Below are 19,791 nucleotides of genomic sequence, written 5' to 3' on the forward strand. Positions count from 1 at the left end.
TCACCTCTGTAAAATCAGGATGGTAAATACCTTACAGGGTAATCAGATTCAAAACAGAGAATTCCTCTCAGCAAAACCTTAAGTTACAAAAAGACACAAAACACAGGAATATACATTCCATTCAGCACAACCTATTTTACCAGCCATTTAACAAAAGAAAATCTAACACATTTCTAGCTAGATTACTTACTAATTTAACAGAAGTTCTGAAGAGCATTCCTGACCTGGTCCCGGCAAAAGCATCACACAGACCAATAGACCCTTTGCCCCCCCCCCCCCCCGTCCAGCTTTGAAAGTATCTTGTCTCCTCATTGGTCATTTTGGTCAGGTGCCAGCAAGGTTATCTTAGCGTCTTAACCCTTTACAGGTGAAGGGGTTTTGCCTCTGGCGAGGAGGGATTTTATAGTTCTGTAAACTGAAAGGTGGTTACCCTTCCCTTTATATTTATGACAGGGATGGTGGATCCTCGGGGGGAAAAAAGAGGGGAAAGGGGCAGGGTCAGCGCCAGTGAAAAGTGGATGGGCCAGGTTCCCCCACTTTTCAAAAGTGGGAGGGCCCTACCCCCCTGGTTCCAGCATCACTGTTACCGCTGCTACGCATTGACCTGTTGGAGTTGTTTAGAGGCCTTCAAATCCATGGATATCCGCATCCGCAAACAATTTTTGCAGATCGCGAGTTGGATGCAGATACACATTTTTGTATCCATGCAGGGCCCTACTAATGGAGTCCCAGCAACCAGCCCAGGGCTTCTTCTTGCTCCCTCCAGCTTCTGCCAGCACTGCTCTGTCCAAGGTCCTGGCAGCCAGGCACACTGTCTACACTCCTCTAGCTCCCGCAAGGAACTGCTCTCACTCTGGCCCTGCAGCTCTTTTTATACTAGCCTGCTGGGCTCCAACTGGCTGTGTCCCACACACCCATTCTAGGCAGCTTAGAGGACCCACTCCATGGCCCTTTTCTGGGGCAAGGTGTGGCAGGGCCATGAGGCCTCCAGCAAGGGTCCTCAGAGTCTGGTACAGTCAGTCACAAACCCCAGCATGTATTATTTTTTTTAAATCTCATCATTTTAAAGCTAGTCGCATGGGTTCTTAGGACCTAATTAATGATATTTAGATGCTTGGGAGGCTAGCAACTCTGTGGCTGCAAACAACCAGCAAGTGCTTTGTAGACCACAGTCTGGGAAACTGTCTACTGACCTACACATAAACATAAATAAATGCATTTGTTAGCAAAAGAAAACTAAAACACATATTTTGAAAAATGGCCAAATGGGAGCCTGATACTAGTAAGTGCTACCCTCTCTTCTGAAAAGTGCTGAGTACCTCAGCACTCACTGAAACCAGTTTACATTTACCGGGTTGTTTCCAGAAGCTAATTTCTGGTGACAAACATTAACAGAACATCAGAAACAACCATTCTGAGCTATTTTGATCTTGGAAAATTATAACAAGAACTTGGAGCTTTTCAGAATTAGAAATTACAGGGCAATAGCATGCCATTAGTTTTTATTAGATCTCCTAATTGCAACCAGTGCTTCAGGATGTGCAAGATTGTGGACCCACTGGGCACATGCTGCATGCTACTCTCTCTGCAAGAGAAGGATGCTGGTTCCTCTGTCTTCAGGGCTTCCTGAAGCCCTTCCTTGGGTTGAGCAATTTAGCTCTGGAGGACTGAGGCATGAGATGGCTACAATAAAATAAGCTTTATAGGAAAAACTGGGAACACAGGATGCATTGAGATGGAGTGGCCTTCTACTGAGCAAGAGGGGGAGGGACCACGCTCTGAATATGAGTGGGCAGAGCTAGAGCATCCTCACCCCTCCCACTGGAAGTCAGGAGGTGGGACAGGATGTATAAAGGGTGGGTCCTGGAGTTCAGTTGGACTGCAGCTGCTGAAAGTGATAAATACTTCCTGCCTGAACCTGAGCTGGAAGACTGCAGTCAGCATGTTGTGGCTGGATTCCCCAGTGGTGAAATACTCTGCCACCGTTAGGGCTCTGGGTTGGGGCCCAGTGGAGTCAGGTGAGACCGGGTTCCCCTGCCACCCCATCCCCTCTCTAGGCCAAGAGGCCTGTGTTCGTCGGCCATCTGCTGGAGCTAGGATGCCAGACCCCTGTGCTGCTCTGCCCTGACTATAGGCCAGAGCCATAAACGGTTTGCTGCCCTGCCCTGACTGAGGGCCTGGGCTCATGGACCTTGGCGGCCCTGCCCTGACTGTAGACTGTAGACCTTAAACTGTTTGCAGCCCTGTCCTGATGGAAGGCCTGGTGCCCAGAGATTCATTTGCAGCTCTGCCTGGACTGCAGGCTGGAGACATTGTCTGTGCAGTGCTCTGCTAATTCCCTGACCGTGGGCGAAGCTCAGTGATGTAGTGAGGTGGAGTGATCTTGCACTGACTGATCCCGGGGGGGAGGGATAGCTCAGTGGTTTGAGCATTGGCCTGCTAAACCCAGGGTTGTGAGTTCAATCCTTGTGGGGGGCATTTAGGGATCTGGGGCAAAAATTGAGGATTGGTCCTGCTGTGAGCAGGGGGTTGGACAAGATGATCTCCTGAGGTCCCTTCCAACTCTGATATTCTATGATTCAGACAGAGAGGGACCACTGCTAACCCATGACTAGACAGGATTTTCAAATCAGTGTTGAGTTCTGCTTAAAAACTGATGGTGTAATGAAGTTCAGAGACTCCTGTTGGGTTTGTATGGTTGGTTTAAAGGGAAACTTAGAACACGTGCTGAATGATTTTTTTACATATTAATAGGCATTGCCAAAAACAACAAACACTCTCCAATAAAAACCTCTAAATTGATCATATGACTTTCCAATCCAAAATCATAGCCCTGGCTTCTTGGACCCGAAAACCTACTTCACCATAGGAGCAGCAGGACTTGTCACATTACATTTGTTAATAAGGTATTTTTCTTACTGAAAATACTGGTCCTTTCCTATACTGTTGAGGAAAATATCCTTATGCTAATGTATTTGTACTTATAGGCCTTTCTAGCAAAATTATGTTCATTGCCCCGACCTTAATCCTATCGATGTCAGTAGGACTGGTTCTGATCTCACTCTATTTAATGTAGTAGAGTTACTCATGATTTTCACAAGTTTGAGTGAGATCAGAATTGGGCCCAAAGGAATTTTCCATTGACTTCAGTGGAAATAAGATCATAAGCTTAGAGCCAGATCAATGAAGCTACACTGAATTACATCACTTGTGGCTCTTGTCCATCACGTCTATTTTCCTAATGTTGTTACATAAAAAGTAAAGTGTTCCAGTGGTCAATCAAGAAAAAAATATAACAATTTGGAACAGTTTTTTTTCTTTTTTGCATATTAGCAAGAGAAAGAAATAGTGTACAGAAAAGGGTTCATGGCTTTTGTTGTAAAGTGGAGACTCATTTGTTGTTGTTTGTGCTGGAGCACAAAGCGGAGGGAAAACTTGCAAAGAGAGGAAATTAAATTTCTCAGTAAATCTTTCTTTCTGACAAAATACACATTTCTGCAGAGGATTAGAAGGTGATAACATCAGTCTATTACCTCAGAAATTGAAGTAAAATGTTCTTCAAATTCTATCATATTTATTTCTTTGGAACGGAATCTGGTGATTTGGCATTATGGTCACTGAGTCTTGGCTCTTTCTTTTTATTGTGGTACTTTACTTAAATTCTAAAGTTTAGGTACATGCTTTATGTAGTTCATTTTAACATCATGAATTTGCATTTTACATGAGCCAAGGAAGATAATTCTACAACACATATGCTTTCTGATTAACTGTATGTGACTTTTAAATAGGTCAGTAAAATAAGTTTTAAAGAGTATTTTGAAAGACCTAAATTCATGTTTGCTTTATGATGCAGAGATTAATCTTTTCTTGCTAATATAACTTATGATAATAAGCGAAAGTCCTTCATTCTACAAGGTTATTGGCAGTTGTTGGAAATAGTTGCTATAGGATTTGGTAGTTTGATTTCAGTTTAGCTACTTTGTGAAGTAAGGATAAGAATCTAGCTCATGGTTAGGTAAAGGCCTTTGCCTAAATGGCCTTCCAGGTGCCAGCCAAGAAGATATTTTAGGACCAAGTCCTCCAAACTAGGTGTCTATGTTAGACATGCAAAATATATTTGCATTCAGGCATAAACAGTTAACAGTGCACACAAAACATATATCTGCATGTGTAAATGCCTATTGGTGCATAAACTACATGTTTTGCATGCACAAATACTTGTCTATGCACCCATGCATGGTTTGCATATCCAACTTTGGTACTTAAAAAAAATTGGCCCTGAAATGCCAGTTTTGTTGCATTCTGATTTATCTGCTTTTTAAAGACTTATTCATAATATAGGTCCCAGGTGTTTGCATGATTACTTCTTGCCCTCTATTCCTTCTTGAGAGTTGTTATATGCTGGGATGGGTCTGCTTTCCATCATTAGTTCAGTTTGGACCAGGTGGAGGTCGGGACATTCACTTTTCTTCTCTGTGCCTCTGCTTTTCCTTCTGTCAGGAACTGTGAACTTGAGTTCTCTCACTTGAGGCTGGGGCTAGTCAGCTCAGCTCTCAGGCCAGTTAATAAGCCCAGCTGGGCAGTGGCAGAATTGCCTGATGGACTGGATGCAAGGAGACAACAGGTCTGCATTTAAGCTCAGCAGCTACTCAACACTTCTGCCTTGGCTGTGATCTCTTCTGTGACTGTCTTGTTCCTAGCCTTGTTCCTGTTCCGCTCCCATCTGTTCTGGCCCTGTGCCTTTGCCCAGCTTCTGGCTCTGGCTCTGGTTCCCGGTTCCTGTTCTCAGCTCTAACCATTTGGCTGGGCTCTTGTTCTAACCATTAGACAAGACTGCCCCTTTCCCTGTCCTTGACACCATCTATCTCTTGTCTGTCATGCCTGAGGATCTTCAGCTGTAAAACTCTTTCTCCAGGAGAAGGTTCAATAGAATCCTTTGATTGCTGCCTTCAGAGCATGAGGCATGCCTCATGTGTTTAGGTGAGCTTATTCATGATCATTTGCTACCTCCTTTTAATTCCCATCTTCTGTGTCAGGTAACTTTTTCATTGGCTGGGTGGTTTACCTGTAGCTTCGGCATTTTGGTTACACCAGATCCTCTGGTTCTAGTTAGTTGTGTGCTTGAGCTGTTTGTTCTTTCATTGTGACATAAAGTTGTATATTGATTATTGAACAGCATTTAGATTCTTATCAATAGTGCCTCTGAAATGTTTTAAATAACTACATCTAGATATATCTGTATTATATCCTGAATAAATCAACAAGTGAAGGTTCTTTTCCACTCTGCACTGATCAGGCCTTAAATGGAACACTGTTGCATCCATTTTTCCTAAAAGACAGACCTTCAGTTCATAGGAAAGTAACTAAAATGATAAAAGGTTTGGGAAAACCATTGAGAGACCTGAGCATATTCAGTGCAAAGAAACTAAGTATGAGGAGAGACATAATTGTACATAAAGACACAAAAGGATGTTACAAATAGAGTAGAAATCAATTATCCTTATTAGTCGCAAAAACAGGTTTAGGCTGGAGTAGGAAATATATGTTAAATATTAGAACATTAACTATAAAAAAACAATTATGCAATGAAACAAGCTTCCACAGCAGACTGCAGTGTCACCATCAGTGGAGATATTTAAGGCTTGATAGAGAAACATACTGTATATTAGGGATGGTTTAGGAATAATGTGCCAGATTCAGTTATGTTACATACTGTAAATCTGGAATTCCTGGAGTCAGGACCCTGGAGAACCATTTATGGCTAATTAACTGATTTGCTGTGTGATTTTGGGCAAATCATTTCACCTCTCTGTGCTTATTTCTCCTCCCACATTTGCCTGTCTTGTCTATGTAGATTGTAATATATTTGGGGCAGGGATATTTGCTGTGTTTGTACAATGCCTAGCACAATGGGACTCTAATCTCAGTTGAGGCCAGTAGGCATTTCCATAATACAAATAATAATAAAAGCTTTAGTGTCACTAGAGTTTTTTTAAAACTTACACCGTGGTAAGTGAAATCAGAATCTGGCTTACTGATAAAATCTTACCATAAAACCCCAGAAGGGGACCAGATGACCTATTAGAGGTGTCTTCCAACTTGCAAGACTGATAGTCTGTATATGGAGGTTAGACACCATGATTTGCCTAACAAAAAAAAAGTACAACAAGTACCTGGACACTTGGCTACTCGTCACTGATTGTACTGAAAGACGAAACTGGATTAGGAAACAGAACTCTGATAAATTGTGCCCAAGACTCAAGTTTTATTGTGTTTTTTATATTGTTCCATTTCTTTTCTGATCCAAAAATCCTTTGAAGTCATTGGGAGTCTTTCCGTTCACTCCAATGGGCTTGAGCTATGGCCATTAGTGTGTAGACGCTATTCATATAAACTTTTAAATTGCAAATTAGACACTTCACTAAACAAATATATAATCCAATTTGCACACACAGCTATTATACAATGCAATTAATAAAAATCAACTAAGTATTGAAAAAAACATATACAGCTACTAAAAATAAACACAAAATAAAAACACCCACAGGCTAGGGCTGTTGTACAGTGATTAGAGATGTGCTTCTTTCCATTGTATATAAACCTTTCTAATCTTTTAGTTTGACTCTTATGACTTATTCTGTGTTTTGGCATAAAAATGCTTAAGCTTAAGTAACATAACATCTACTTATGTTAGTCAGATGTGACCCTACTAAAATTATTCTAAAAAAAAAAACTAAAGAAGTGGTCGGTCGTTGGTTATATTTTATGTAGATATGTCAGCTGACATAGGCCGGCCACAGGTATTTTCTTGCAGTGTAGACATGCCTTCAATGTTATTTGCATCAATAAGACTAACTTTATTACAGCCTAGTTAGGCACATTGGTTTATTGAACAATTGGTCCTAAATTTTTCTAAGTGATGTTCAAGATTTAGCTATTAAACACCAATTAAATTTTAACAGCTCCAATACATTAAAGAACAGTCTGATTCTGGCATCCTTACTCACACTGAGTAGCACTTTACTTGACAAAATGACTTATTCAGATTAAAGTTGCAAAGTAAGGTCCTGATTCTGCAAACACTTATATCCACACAAGTAGTTTTACTCATATGAGTAGTGTCACTGAGTTCAATGGGCCTACTCACATGAATGTAGTTACATGTGTGTAATTGTATGAACCATGGGTAACTAAAGAGTAGCAGAATCCAGCTCTTAATTAGAGGTATATACACATCTTGATGCTCTGCATCCATATCAAGAGGATTTGATTTAGAGCATTTCTATATACTGGCAAAAATATATATGGCTGTTCATACTGAACATGCCTTCTAGGGATCCCTAGTCAAGGAATTATTGCTACAAAATGGTGTTTGGAACAGGTTTCAAAGTAGATCAAAGCTAAACAGTTCCCTAATTGGTTCAGCTATGTAACACTAAGCGTACTGGGTATTTTGGAGGCTTATATTGTATTTAGCTGAACTATGAAAGTCCAGACATAGCTTTGAATGAACTACCTTCACCGTGTTTTGGGGAAAGCTTTACAAATTGCCTAATCCAGGTTAGGCCTTTTCTGGAAGCTCTTTAATCCTTCAACATTTGCATAATGATCTCAGTGCCTCAATTCTTATGCGACACTGTGTATGGAAGCAATTTCTGAACAGTTTCAATTAATAATAATAATAATTAATAATAGGAGAATGATGAAGTCCAAAATAGATTTAATCAATCATCTTTCACTAAATGAAAATATGAGACGGCGAATTCATTCCTGGTATAACCCCATGGAAGTTAATGGAGTTAAACCAGACATGAATTTCACCCAAGGTATTTAAATATTGAACTACTTAAATTCAGAGATCTAAATGAGGAGCCATATTCCACCAAAGATATGCAGCTACATAGTAAAAATTCATTATAGTGGAATTCCAGCAAGATAATATCCTTACCTGAGATTTTAATTAAAACAAGATCATCGTATGGAAATTCTAGACTAATTACATAGCATAATGAGGACAGTAGATTCTGTGAATACTTGATGTGAACAATGGGATAGAAAGTCTCTCTAGCCTTGAAGTGCAGATTATTAAAAGATAGGTATAAACTGCAATGGTGTACAGTAGGTAATATCAATCTAAGTTCCTGTTTCCAGCCCTGTACAGATATTAAAATAAGGCAACATCAATGGAAATGAAAAGGTAACAGATTTAAAACAACCATTAGGAAACAGTTCTTGGCCCTGAGATGATAAAAGCAAGGAATTGCTATTAGGTGAGGCTGTTGAGACAAAACCTCTGTGGTAATTCAAGAAACAATTAGATGTCATTCCTGGGGAAAAATAGACTGAGAGAGAGAATTGCATATTTGACATACCTGTGTGTGGCTTTTTGATTAAAAAGGTCCTCTTTTTTTTCTTTTATGGCCAGCATCTGTCTTTGTACCTGAAAGGGTTTGAGTGTGATTTCAGTTGCCAACAGCAGTTCTGGAAATAAGGATAAATTCCTTTACCAACACAAAAATGAGGAGTCCTTGTGGCATCTTAGAGACTAACAAATTTATTTGGGCATACTTTTTCGTGGGCTAAAACCCACTTCATCAGATGCATGGAGTGAAACATACAGTAAGCAATATAAATATTACAGCACATGAAACCAGGACCCAATCCCTGCAACAAACCCCGTTGCGAACTCTGTCTGCATATCTATTCAAGGGACACCATCATAGGACCTAACCACATCAGCCACACAATCAGGGGCTCATTCACCTGCACATCTATCAATGTGATATATGCCATCATGTGCCAGCAATGCCCCTCTGCCATGTACATTGGCCAAACTGGACAAGTCTCTATGCAAAAGAATAAATGGACACAAATCAGACATTAAGAATTGTAACATTCAAAAACCAGTAGGAGAGCACTTCAATCTCCCTTGACACTCAATAACAGACTTAAAAGTGGCAATTCTTCAACAAAAAAACTTCAAAAACAGACTTCAACAAGAAACTGCAAAAGTGGAATTAATTTGCAAACTGGACATCATCAAATTAGGCCTGATTTAAGACTAGGAGTGGATGGGTCACTACAAAAAGTAATTTCCCCTCCTTTGATACTCACACCTTTTTGTCAACTGTTCAGAATAGGCTACTTCTCCCTTAATTGAATTGGTCTAGTTAGCACTGACCCTCCACTTGGTAAGGCAACTCCCATCTTTTCATGTGCTGTAAAAGATATATACTGTATATATAAGCTGTATACTGCTTACTGTGTTTTTCACTCTGTGCATCTAATGAAGTGGGTTTTAGCCCACGAAAGCTTATGCTCAAATAAATTTGTTAGTCTCTACAGACTAACATGGCTACCACTCTGAAACCTTTACCAACACACTGTATGATGTGTGGTTCATTCCCTCCATATCACAGCTGCTTGTTCTGGCTTCTAACACATAATGGCCTTTCAGGTAGTATTAAATAACCTTATAAACAGGTAATTTTAGCATAAGTAATTCATTATTTTTTCACCACTATACATAATTAAATTTGTGAGGAAAATCCTTTAATTAGGATAATGTTATTTATCCAAGGACCAGTAGATACCCCTCCTTTTTGTTTGTCAAGCACTACAGCACATTTCTGTATTTTCCTGTGTTTACTCTGCTAAAAGAGATGAACCTTCATTAGTAGAAGGGGCCTAAAGCAGTGCACTGACATTTATGTTCTTACATTTTTTTTGTGGAAAAGAGTCTTCCATGAACCATGCAGTACTTTCTGAAGTTCTCATTAGTTCCACCACCATTCTGTGGAATACTCTGCGTAATTATCAGCACAAACTGTTAAACACAGTATTCCCTATAGATTCCTAAAGTTATATCCACAGCAGATATTACCGGACACCCTATTGTCTGTGCACTTCTATTATTTAGGGTCAGATTGTGGCCTGACTTGTGTGCAAGGTACAGGGAGTATAAGGCAACCCTTTAGTGCCTTGTGTCAGTGACCTATCCCACCACTCACAGTACAGAAGGTGAATAAGGCCCCACAGAACCATTTCTTCCACCACCACATGCAGGTGGGCGGGAGAGGGCAGAAGGGGATGGGGAATGTCTCCATCCCCTGCCTCACCAAGCATTGGACAGTATAGTTATCCCAGGTGTGGACCCAGTACTGTTTACTCCCTGCCAAAGCAGTGGAGACCAAAAGGGAAACTGTGACTCATTGAGTGACATTTGGCCTCCTGGGATGCTTCAGTGGCAGCACAACAGCATGCTGCCCCTTGCTCAGGGCAAACTGTTAAAGCGTAAGGGCTACATGGGGAGTTATCCATACTGATGATGACAATGACAGCTCAACATCTTAAATTGTAAATTCTTTGGGGCAAAAATCTTCTCTGCCTCTGTGTTTGTGCCATCCAGAGAACAGTGGAACGACGATCCTGACTGGGGCCACTGGGCAGTATTGTGATATACATAATAAATAATCAGCATGAATTTTCTTTATTTTCAGGAGATTTGTCCTCACCAAGGTGAGAGTCGTTGCAAAAGGAGCTTTCTCAGGACTCGGTGACCTAGAGAAAATGTACGTATTGCATTCACTAGGAACCAACCTGTTATTTTAAACAGTGATTTGGGGTTGCAGATTCTTTTACTGTCCTGTTCTGCAAGCAAGCCACTCTCTCTCTCTGCACTGCAGGGATATGTTTTTCATCTAGTTACAGATCTGTGAAAAATTGAAACAATAAAGATAAACCAGCATTCCAAAACAACATTGTCACAAATACATCTGCAAGAAATAGTGTTTGGGCAAGGGTTGAGATCAGCACACAATGTCAGCATAATTAATGAGGAAAATGTTATAGCAAAAGTCCATGGCAATCTGAGAATTCATTACAGTGCTTCATTACAGTATGTCAACTCAGAATCAGCACTGCTGTTCAGAACTATGGGTCAACCAATTTCCCTTTCACCAGTGAATAATTGGACTAGTTTGCTGTATGTTTTATGGGAAGCAAGGGAAGTTACTGATTTGTGCTGAGATTTTACAAAGCCATCCACAGGATAGAGATGTCCACTTCCTATTAATGTAATTAGTAATTAGTAATTAGTGTTCAGATACCATGATGAATAAGCACATATAATTACAGAGGGCTTGAGCTGTTATTAATCAGTCTGATTAATTATGAGTGTAATTAATCTGGTAAACAGGTGTGTAATGCACCCGTTTCTGCACTATTTCTCTGACACAGCCTTGTTCCCAGTGCACCTCCACCACTGGAGGAAAAAGAACAAGTAGTCTGACCAGTGTTCTTTTGCTGTTGAAAGTCATAGACTCAGCTTATAAGATCAGAAGGGACCATTGTGATCATCTACTCTGTTTCCTTACTTGGCTCCTCACCATCCTCCTTGCCCCAGCTCCCAGAATATTGCCTCCAGCATGTTGTTCATTCTTACATGCAACCCTTTGACTTTCTCTTGAGACTAAATCCCTCTGCCCAGTAGTATTGTTTGTCCAGTTCTCTAAGTATCACAGAGCCTAAACTGGCAGACTCCCTGATTCATCAAGGCACTTAAGCATTTGCTTAACTCTAAGCATGTTGGTGGTACCATCCCAGTTTAGCAAAACACTTAAAGGATATGCTTAATTTTAAGTGCATGTTTAAGTCCCATTGGAAGAAAAAAAAAGTCTATTTGATTGGCAGTTTTGAATTTTCTGTAACACACTGTAATGTGACTTCAGACCCTTAGCAAAATAACGTGTACTTGATTTTGATTAAATGTGTTTCCCCTCTTATCTCCAATTCAACTCCGAAATGAAGTCAATATAAAAGCTTCCAATTCACTTCATGCAATTAGATTGGGTTCTTCATAAAAATAACATTTTTTTCTTTTAAAAGAGGATGAAATAATAAATTGACTTTTTGACTACGAAGCAGTTACACATTTCTCTATAACAACCCACCAGTGCAGCCTCAGCTATGAAGTAGTAGAGGGACTACCTCTAAGGGTGATAGTGCAGCCCAGACTCCATGGCCCATTCAGTGTTTGTCTCTCTTTTCACACTGCCAGGGTGGATACTAATTAATGCCAGAAGTGCTTTTGTGGAAGTGGACATATGTAAACTAGGTCCTACACACAGACCATCAGCACATTTCAATATAAGTCACTGAACAGTGGTCACATAGTAACAGCTTTCCATCATGAAAAAAGGGCTGAATTACAACTGATACTGTATGTCCCACCTGCACCATAATGTGTAACTACCACCATGTTAGGGTACCTGATTACAACTCAGTAGCTCTCAACACGTTTAAAATACTATTTGGTCTTTTAGTTCTGATGAGATCCTCATCCGTGCTCATGTTCATGGTTCAGGAGCATAGTTAAAATGAGGGCTGTCAATTTAATTGCAGTTAACTCAAAAAATTAAACATGATTAAAAAAATTACTCGCAATTTAATCACACTGTTAAACAATAGATTACCAATTGAAATTTATTAAATATTTTGGGAAGTTTTTCTACATTTTCAAATACATTGATTTCAGTTACAGCACAGAATACAAAGTGTACACTGTTCATTTTATATTATTTTTATTACAAATATTTGCACTGTAAAATGGTAAAAGAAATAGTATTTTTCAGTTCATCTCATACAAGTATTTTAGTGCAATCTCTTTATTGTTAAACTGGAACTTACAAATGTAGATATTTTTTGTTACATAACTGCACTCAAAAACAAAATAATGAAAAACTTTGGAGCCTACAAGTCCACTCAGTACTACTACTTGTTCAACCAATCGCTAAGAGAAACAAGTTTGTTTACATTTATGGGAGATAATGCTGCTAATGCTTCATATGCCCCTTCATACTTCAGCCACCATTCCAGAGGACATGCTTCCATGCTGATGACGCTCGTTAAAAAAAAATGTGTTAATTAAATTTGTGACTGAACTCCTTGGGGAAGGATTGTATGTCTCCGGCTCTGTTTTACCTGCATTCTGCCATATATTTCATGTTATAGCAGTCTCAGATGATGACTCAGCACATGTTAATTTTAAGAACACTTTCACTGCAGATGTGACAAAACACAAAGAAGGTACCAATGTGAGATTTCTAAAGATAGCTACAGCACTCAACCCAAGGTTTAAGAATCTGAAGTGCCTTCCAAAATCTGTTAGGGACGAGGTGTGGAACATGCTTTCAGAAGTCTTAAAAGAGCAACGCTCTGATGTGGAAACTACAGAACCTGAACAACTAAAAAAGAAAACCAACCTTCTGCTAGTGGCATCTGACTCAGGTTATGAAAATGAACATGTGTTGGTCCCCACTGCTTTGGATTGTTATCGAGCAGAACCTGTCATCAGCATGGACACGTCCTCTGGAATGGTGGATGAAGTATGAATGAACATTTGAATCTTTAGCGCAGCTGGCATGCAAATATCTTGCAATGCCAGCTGCAACAGTGCCCTGTGAATGCCTGTTCTCACTCTCAGGTGACATTGTAAACAAGAAGCAGGCAGCATTATCGCCTGAAAATGTAAACAAACTTCTTTATCTGAGCAATTGGCTGAACAAGAAATAGGACTGAGTGGACTTGTAAGCTCTAAAGTTTTACATTGTTTTGTTTTTGAATGCATTTTTTGTATATAATTCTACATTTGTAAGTTCAGCGTTCATGATAAAGAGATTGCACTGCAGTACTTGTATTAGGTGAATTGAAAAATACTATTTCTTTTGTTTTTTACAGTGCAAATATTTGTAAGCGTAAATAAATATAAAGTGAGCACTTTACACTTTGTATTCTGTGTTGTAACTGAAATAAATATATTTGAAAATGTAGAAAACATCGAAAAATATTTAAATAAATGGTATTTTATTGTTTAACAGTGAGACTAATCGTGATTAATTTTTTTAATCACTTGACAGCCCTAGTTAAAACACAATTTGGTCCACCTACACAGCAAGATTAAACCATGTTGGGAGGAAAACTGTATTGCAGTCAAGGGGCATGTATACAGAAGTTATTGGTGCAGATGGTCCCATAGAAGGGAACCTTATAGCAATACCCTGAGACATCTGTTCACCCCAGTTAGAGGGCCTGATTCTCCCCTGCTTTACTCCAGCTGCTTTACATCAGTGCATTGAACTCAATGAGCATTAAATTGGAGTAACACAATGGCTAATCTGACCTACTAAATTTTATTTCAAAGGATTTCCTGCACTGTGCTCATCGCTTGAATGCAGCAAACAGTCATCATTTTGTATGGTCATGGAGTTTACCAGTTAGGAATAAAACCAGCTCTGATCATGCAGTTTGTTTTGCTGGCACTTGCTTCTCACAGACTCTGCTGGTTTCCTTTTTTTGTTTGGTATTTGCAGAATATTATTAAAGTCATTGGACTGTGAAGTGGCTTGCAAAGTGAGCTGTAAACTGTTTACATGGTCTTTAATTACTCAGAAGCCATATGTCAGAGCTATATAATGTGTGTCAATATTGAATATGGTGGCTGTAACAAAGTGGTGATTTATTGTTAACAAAAAATTATATATGGAGATGAGTTCAGTTGAAAATACATCTTTGTGCTACTATAACTCTGGGGGAAAAACTGTTTATAACAAAGTATCTTTGAAAATAGAAGTGTGATTAATATGTATATGAGACAAATCAATATCAACAGGGATGTTGTATATGCAGATGAGCAGGCAAGCAGGTATAGTATGAAATAGCTCACAAATCATAAATATAACCCATATATCATTCATTGCAAATATTCATGATAACACAGGGACAAAAATATATATATAATCAAATGGTATATTTGCATATAAAAATAGAACTCTGAATGAAAGCCTCTTTTCTCACACAAGATCATGCACAAAAAAGAAGATTAAAGCAAACTGAAGGCTATTTAAAGGAAACAGCTATTAATAATGTGATATCTTAATATGGTCAAATTTGGTTTGCCTGATGTATACAAATTAGATACTTTTCTATACTGTACATACTGTGCTTACATGGAACTGAAAGATTAAAAATCAAGAGACTGACTAAATTTGCTGTGTATATTAGTGAATGAGACATGTAAGGGAAAATCAGATTTCCCACAGCCTAAAAGACCATTTTAATTTATTTACAATGTGTCTATTAGCGAGATTGTCAGAACCATTTGTGACTGTGCTTTTGCGAATGGGGTTGGTCTTAAGGCCCATAATTTAGCAGGTAATTACCTACCTTGGACACCAGCTTACCTGCTATTAGAAGTGGAGCTGCCACAGAGAGAGGGCCTGCCAGTATACTGAAGTATTCTGGGAAACTAGGGCGGGGAGAAATAGATGGTCCTCCAGAAAATCTGGATAAGAATCCTAAGTCTTATACTCTCATGCAGACTCAAAAAAAGTTTTGATTAGGGCCATCATACCTGTATTTAGCAGAAAATTAGGGATATGAAGGAATTTATTTTCTCACAGAAGGCTATTTCAAAGAACGAGAGATCTAAACAGCAGCCTAACCAGCTTGGAAACGGGTGACCTTCTCACCAGCTGCTCTCAAGCTTCTCTTCTGCTGTGTCTCCACTCTAATTTAGTAAATAGGAATACAGTCAAAAACAATAGTTATACCAGTTACACCTTTTTTTCTGTTCCACTTCTAGCCAATAGGAATTTATCTGTTCCTATAAACTCCTGTATGTGTGCTGCTGCTGCTGACCTAGGTGCACTATAAGCTATTTACTTAGTGTGGGCTGAAAAGTTCTTAATTAGAAAGAGAGAAAATCTGAGGCATATAAAAGAAGGTTCTCTTTGCAGTTTCCTCATGTTTCCAGAGTTTAGCATGGCAGGAGTGCTGAATGCAGATGTGACAATGCCTAGTCTAACCCCAGATACCATAGCTGTTTAGAGGTAATTAGGCCTGATACTAAATAGTTGACCTGAAGTCGGGAGGGAAATGCTAACCTTAGTTTACACCCAGCAAACTTAATTATACAGCAGACAGAAACAATCACAGAACCAGACAGAGATTATACAAACAAACAATAGGGAAATGGGGACTACAGTGATAGAACAACACAGAAATGAGGATTCTTGCCAGACAAGATGCTATCAAACTAAGTTTCCTTTTACATCTCCTTGGCAATTCCCTTTCTCTGGAGGTGATAGGCATTATTAGGACAGGATTGTATTCCTAATAGCCCAATAGCACGTTATTTCAATGTGACTAGTTTGGAATGTAAGGATATGACCATTCACTTCCCTGCTTATGGCTGCCTCTGCTGTTTAGCCAAAGGCCTTAGCTTAAGAAGAGGGCTGCAGACTGTCGCGGTAAGAGAAGGCCCTTACACCGGCAGACAGTGATTTTGATTCTTTCTTTTATATCTCTATAACTAACCAAGTGATAAGAATACACCTAAATTCTTAGAGTATAGGCCTTTATAGACAGGCCTGAATATCTGTGTCCTAACAAAGATTTTCAAAAAGTTCCTGAGGGATTTAGGAGCACAGATTATATTGGAGGACAATGGGAGTTGTGCTCCTAAATCTTGAAAATCATGAAAACCTCAGAGCTCAAGGAAACTGGCAGATCAGCACTCCTCAAGATCGAAGTCCTCTTGTCTGTAGAACAGACAGTGGCAATACAAGCACTGGTTTCTCTTCATCTCCCCACTAATGTCCTTCACCAGTAGTCTAGAGGTGTCATCTGTGGATAAGAGGCTAATTTTGTCACTAGGCGTATTCAGTCCTTTAGCTTCTCTGCTGGGACTACCAACAAAGTGACAATTAGCGCCACATTTCATGGTGATTTATATTGATCTTCTAGGAACAAGACATGACTGAGACCACAAATATTTTATATAAGGCAACTAAGCGGCTGCACAGTGCTAAGAAGTCACAATTTGACGACTTCAATAGCTCAGACATAGGTGAGAGGTTTATCGCAGGAGTGGGTGGGTGAGATTCTGTGGCCTGCGTTGTGCAGGAGGTCAGACTAGATGACCATAATGGTCCCTTCTGACCTTAATATCTATGAAACTCTATGAAACTTCCATCCTGGCTGAAACTTGAGCTATCCAGTCTCCCATAAATGTTCATTCCACAAGATCCGAATCCCAAACTCACTGAAGTTGAGGACTCTTTCCACTGATTTCAGTGGGCTTTGGATTAGACACAACTGCATTTTTTAACAAAAAAAATTGTTTAAAACCAAGTGATTGCTGAATCAAGGCATTAAATGGCAAGTTTCATGATGACAATGTGTCCACTTATGTGCTTATAATTAGGCACATGCTTAAGTACTTTGCTGAATATGAGCCTAAAACTCCCTAGTTTTAAGCATTTCTACCTTGACTGTAAAATGCTTGCCATGGCTGCAACTTGGCACACAGGATAGTGTCACTAGTAGTAAGATTGCAGATTATGTTTTCTTTATGCCACCCACTCCTAAACCGAATTTCACACCCCTTGATAATCTGTACCTTATTCCCTGATAACCAGAAACTTCTATGCCTAAACTCTGTACCATTTTCTTTTTACTTCAACATTATCTTAATAAAATTATAAAATCAGTTCTTTTTTTTATTTATTTAGCATTCTTGTTTCAAAGATTATCAGTTGTAATCAGTTGCAACTTCACACAGACCCAGCATAGTGGCACAATCTTGCACTAAATTCTCTGTGGAGAAAGAAGTGGTTCGGGGCTATTTAGAAAACTGTTTAGAAAAGCTGGATGAGCACAGGTCCATGGGGCTGGATGTGCTGCATCCGAGAGTGCTAAAGGAGTCGGTGGATGTGATTGCAGAGCCATTGGCCATTATCTTTGAAAATTCATGGCGATCTGGGGAAGTCCCAGAAGACTGGAAAAAGGCTAATATAGTGCCCATCTACATTACATGTAGTGTAGGAAAGAAGGAGGATTCTGGGAACTACAGGCCAGTCAGCCTCACCTCAGTCCCTGGAAAAATCATGGAGCAGGTCCTCAAGGAATCGTTTCTGAAGCATCTAGAGGAGAGGAAAGTGATCAGGAACAGTCAGCATGGTTTCAGAGTAACAGCCGTGTTAGTCTGTATTCGCAAAAAGAAAATGAGTACTTGTGGCACCTTAGAGACTAACCACGGATTCACCAAGGGCACGGATTCACCAAGGGCAAGTCATGCCTGACTAATCCAATTGCCTTCTATGACAAGATAACTGGCTCTCTGGATGAGGGGAAAGCGGTGGATGTGTTATTCCTTGACTTTAGCAAAGCTTTTGACACGGTCTCCCACAGTATTCTTGCCAGCAAGTTAAAGAACTATGGGCTGGATGAATGGACTATAAGGTGGATAGAAAGTTGGCTAGATTGTCGGGCTCAACGGGTAGTGATCAATGGCTCCATGTCTAGTTGGCAGTCGGTATCAAATGGAGTGCCCCAAGGGTTGGTCCTGGGGCCGGTTTTGTTCAATATCTTCATAAATGATCTGGAGGATGGTGTGGATTTCACCCTCAGCAAGTTTGCAGATGACACTAAACTGGGAGGAGAGGTAGATACGCTGGAGGGTAGGGATAGGATACAGAGGGCCCTAGACAAATTAGAGGATTGGGCCAAAAGAAATCTGATGAGGTTCAACAAGGACAAAGTGCAGACTCCTGCACTAAGGACGGATGAATCCCATGCACTGCTACAGACTAGGGACCGAATGGCTCGGCAGCAGTTCTGCAGAAAAGGACCTAGTGGTTACAGTGGACGAGAAGCTGAATATGAGTCAACAGTGTACCCTTGTTGCCAAGAAGGCCAATGGCATTTTGGGATGTATATGTATGGATTGCCAGCAGATCGAGGGACGTGATCATTCCCCTCTATTGGACATTGGTGAGGCCTCATCTGGAGTACTGTGTCCAGTTTTGGGCCCCACACTACAAGAAGGATGTGGAAAAATTGGAAAGAGTCCAGCAGAGGGCAAGACAACTGATTAGGGGACTGGAACACATGAGTTATGAGGAGAGGCTGAGGGAACTGGGATTGTTTAGTTTGCGGAAGAGAAGAATGAGGGGGGATTTGATAGCTGCTTTCGACTACCTGAAAGGGGGTTCCAAAAAGGATGGATCTAGACTGTTCTCAGTGGTAGCTGATGATAGAACAAGGAGTAATGGTCTCAAGTTGCATTGGGGGAGGTTTAGGTTGGATATTAGGAATAACCTTTTCACTAGGAATGTGGTGAAACACTGGAATGCATTACCTAGGGAGGTGGTAGAATCTCCTTCCTTAGATATTTTTAAGGTCAGGCTTGACAAAGCTCTGGCTGGGATGATTTAGTTGGGGATTGGTCCTGCTTTGAGCAGGGGGTTGGACTAGATGCCTCCTGAGGTCCCTTCCAACCCTGATATTCTATTATTCTATGATTCTATGATGTATGTCCCAAATAAGGGATAACACATACATCATCAGGCAAGGACGGGCAGCCTGAGTCTGGTGCTACCAAAAATGCTTCAGTTTTGGAAATTGCAATGTTACCAGTCCTTTTTATTTTTCCTTCAGAATTTATTGTGTACCTCATCTTTTGGTAGTGGTGGGTCAGGTAATAAAGAAAATAGTAATTTGAATTATTTTGAGGACTTTTAAAACATGAATGTAACAGAGACCCCTGGAAACTGGTTCTAGATAGCAGAGACATTCTGGACAATTATGGTCCCTCTGGACCTGGGATCTCAAACTCAAATCACCATGAGGGCCACATGAGGACTCGTACATTGGCCCAAGGGCCGCATCACTGAAATCTTTTCATACAACGATATAAAAGTATAGTCAAAAATTTTAAAAATGAAGAGTAAT

At 40.0% G+C, this 19,791-nt stretch overlaps 1 protein-coding gene across 1 annotated transcript in view; it reads left to right on the forward strand.

Annotated features, from left to right (window-relative positions):
* Positions 1–19,791, forward strand: part of LOC140908333 (follicle-stimulating hormone receptor) — a 160,368-nt gene that overhangs the window by 52,498 nt on the left and 88,079 nt on the right. Inside the window, exon 2 of the mRNA XM_073335303.1 lies at positions 10,500–10,571. Within this exon, the coding sequence (XP_073191404.1) occupies positions 10,500–10,571 (72 nt within the window). The remainder of the gene's footprint in view (positions 1–10,499; positions 10,572–19,791) is intronic.

The sequence above is a fragment of the Lepidochelys kempii genome, chromosome 3 (assembly GCF_965140285.1).
Source record: "Lepidochelys kempii isolate rLepKem1 chromosome 3, rLepKem1.hap1, whole genome shotgun sequence".
Lineage (NCBI taxonomy): Eukaryota > Metazoa > Chordata > Testudines > Cheloniidae > Lepidochelys > Lepidochelys kempii.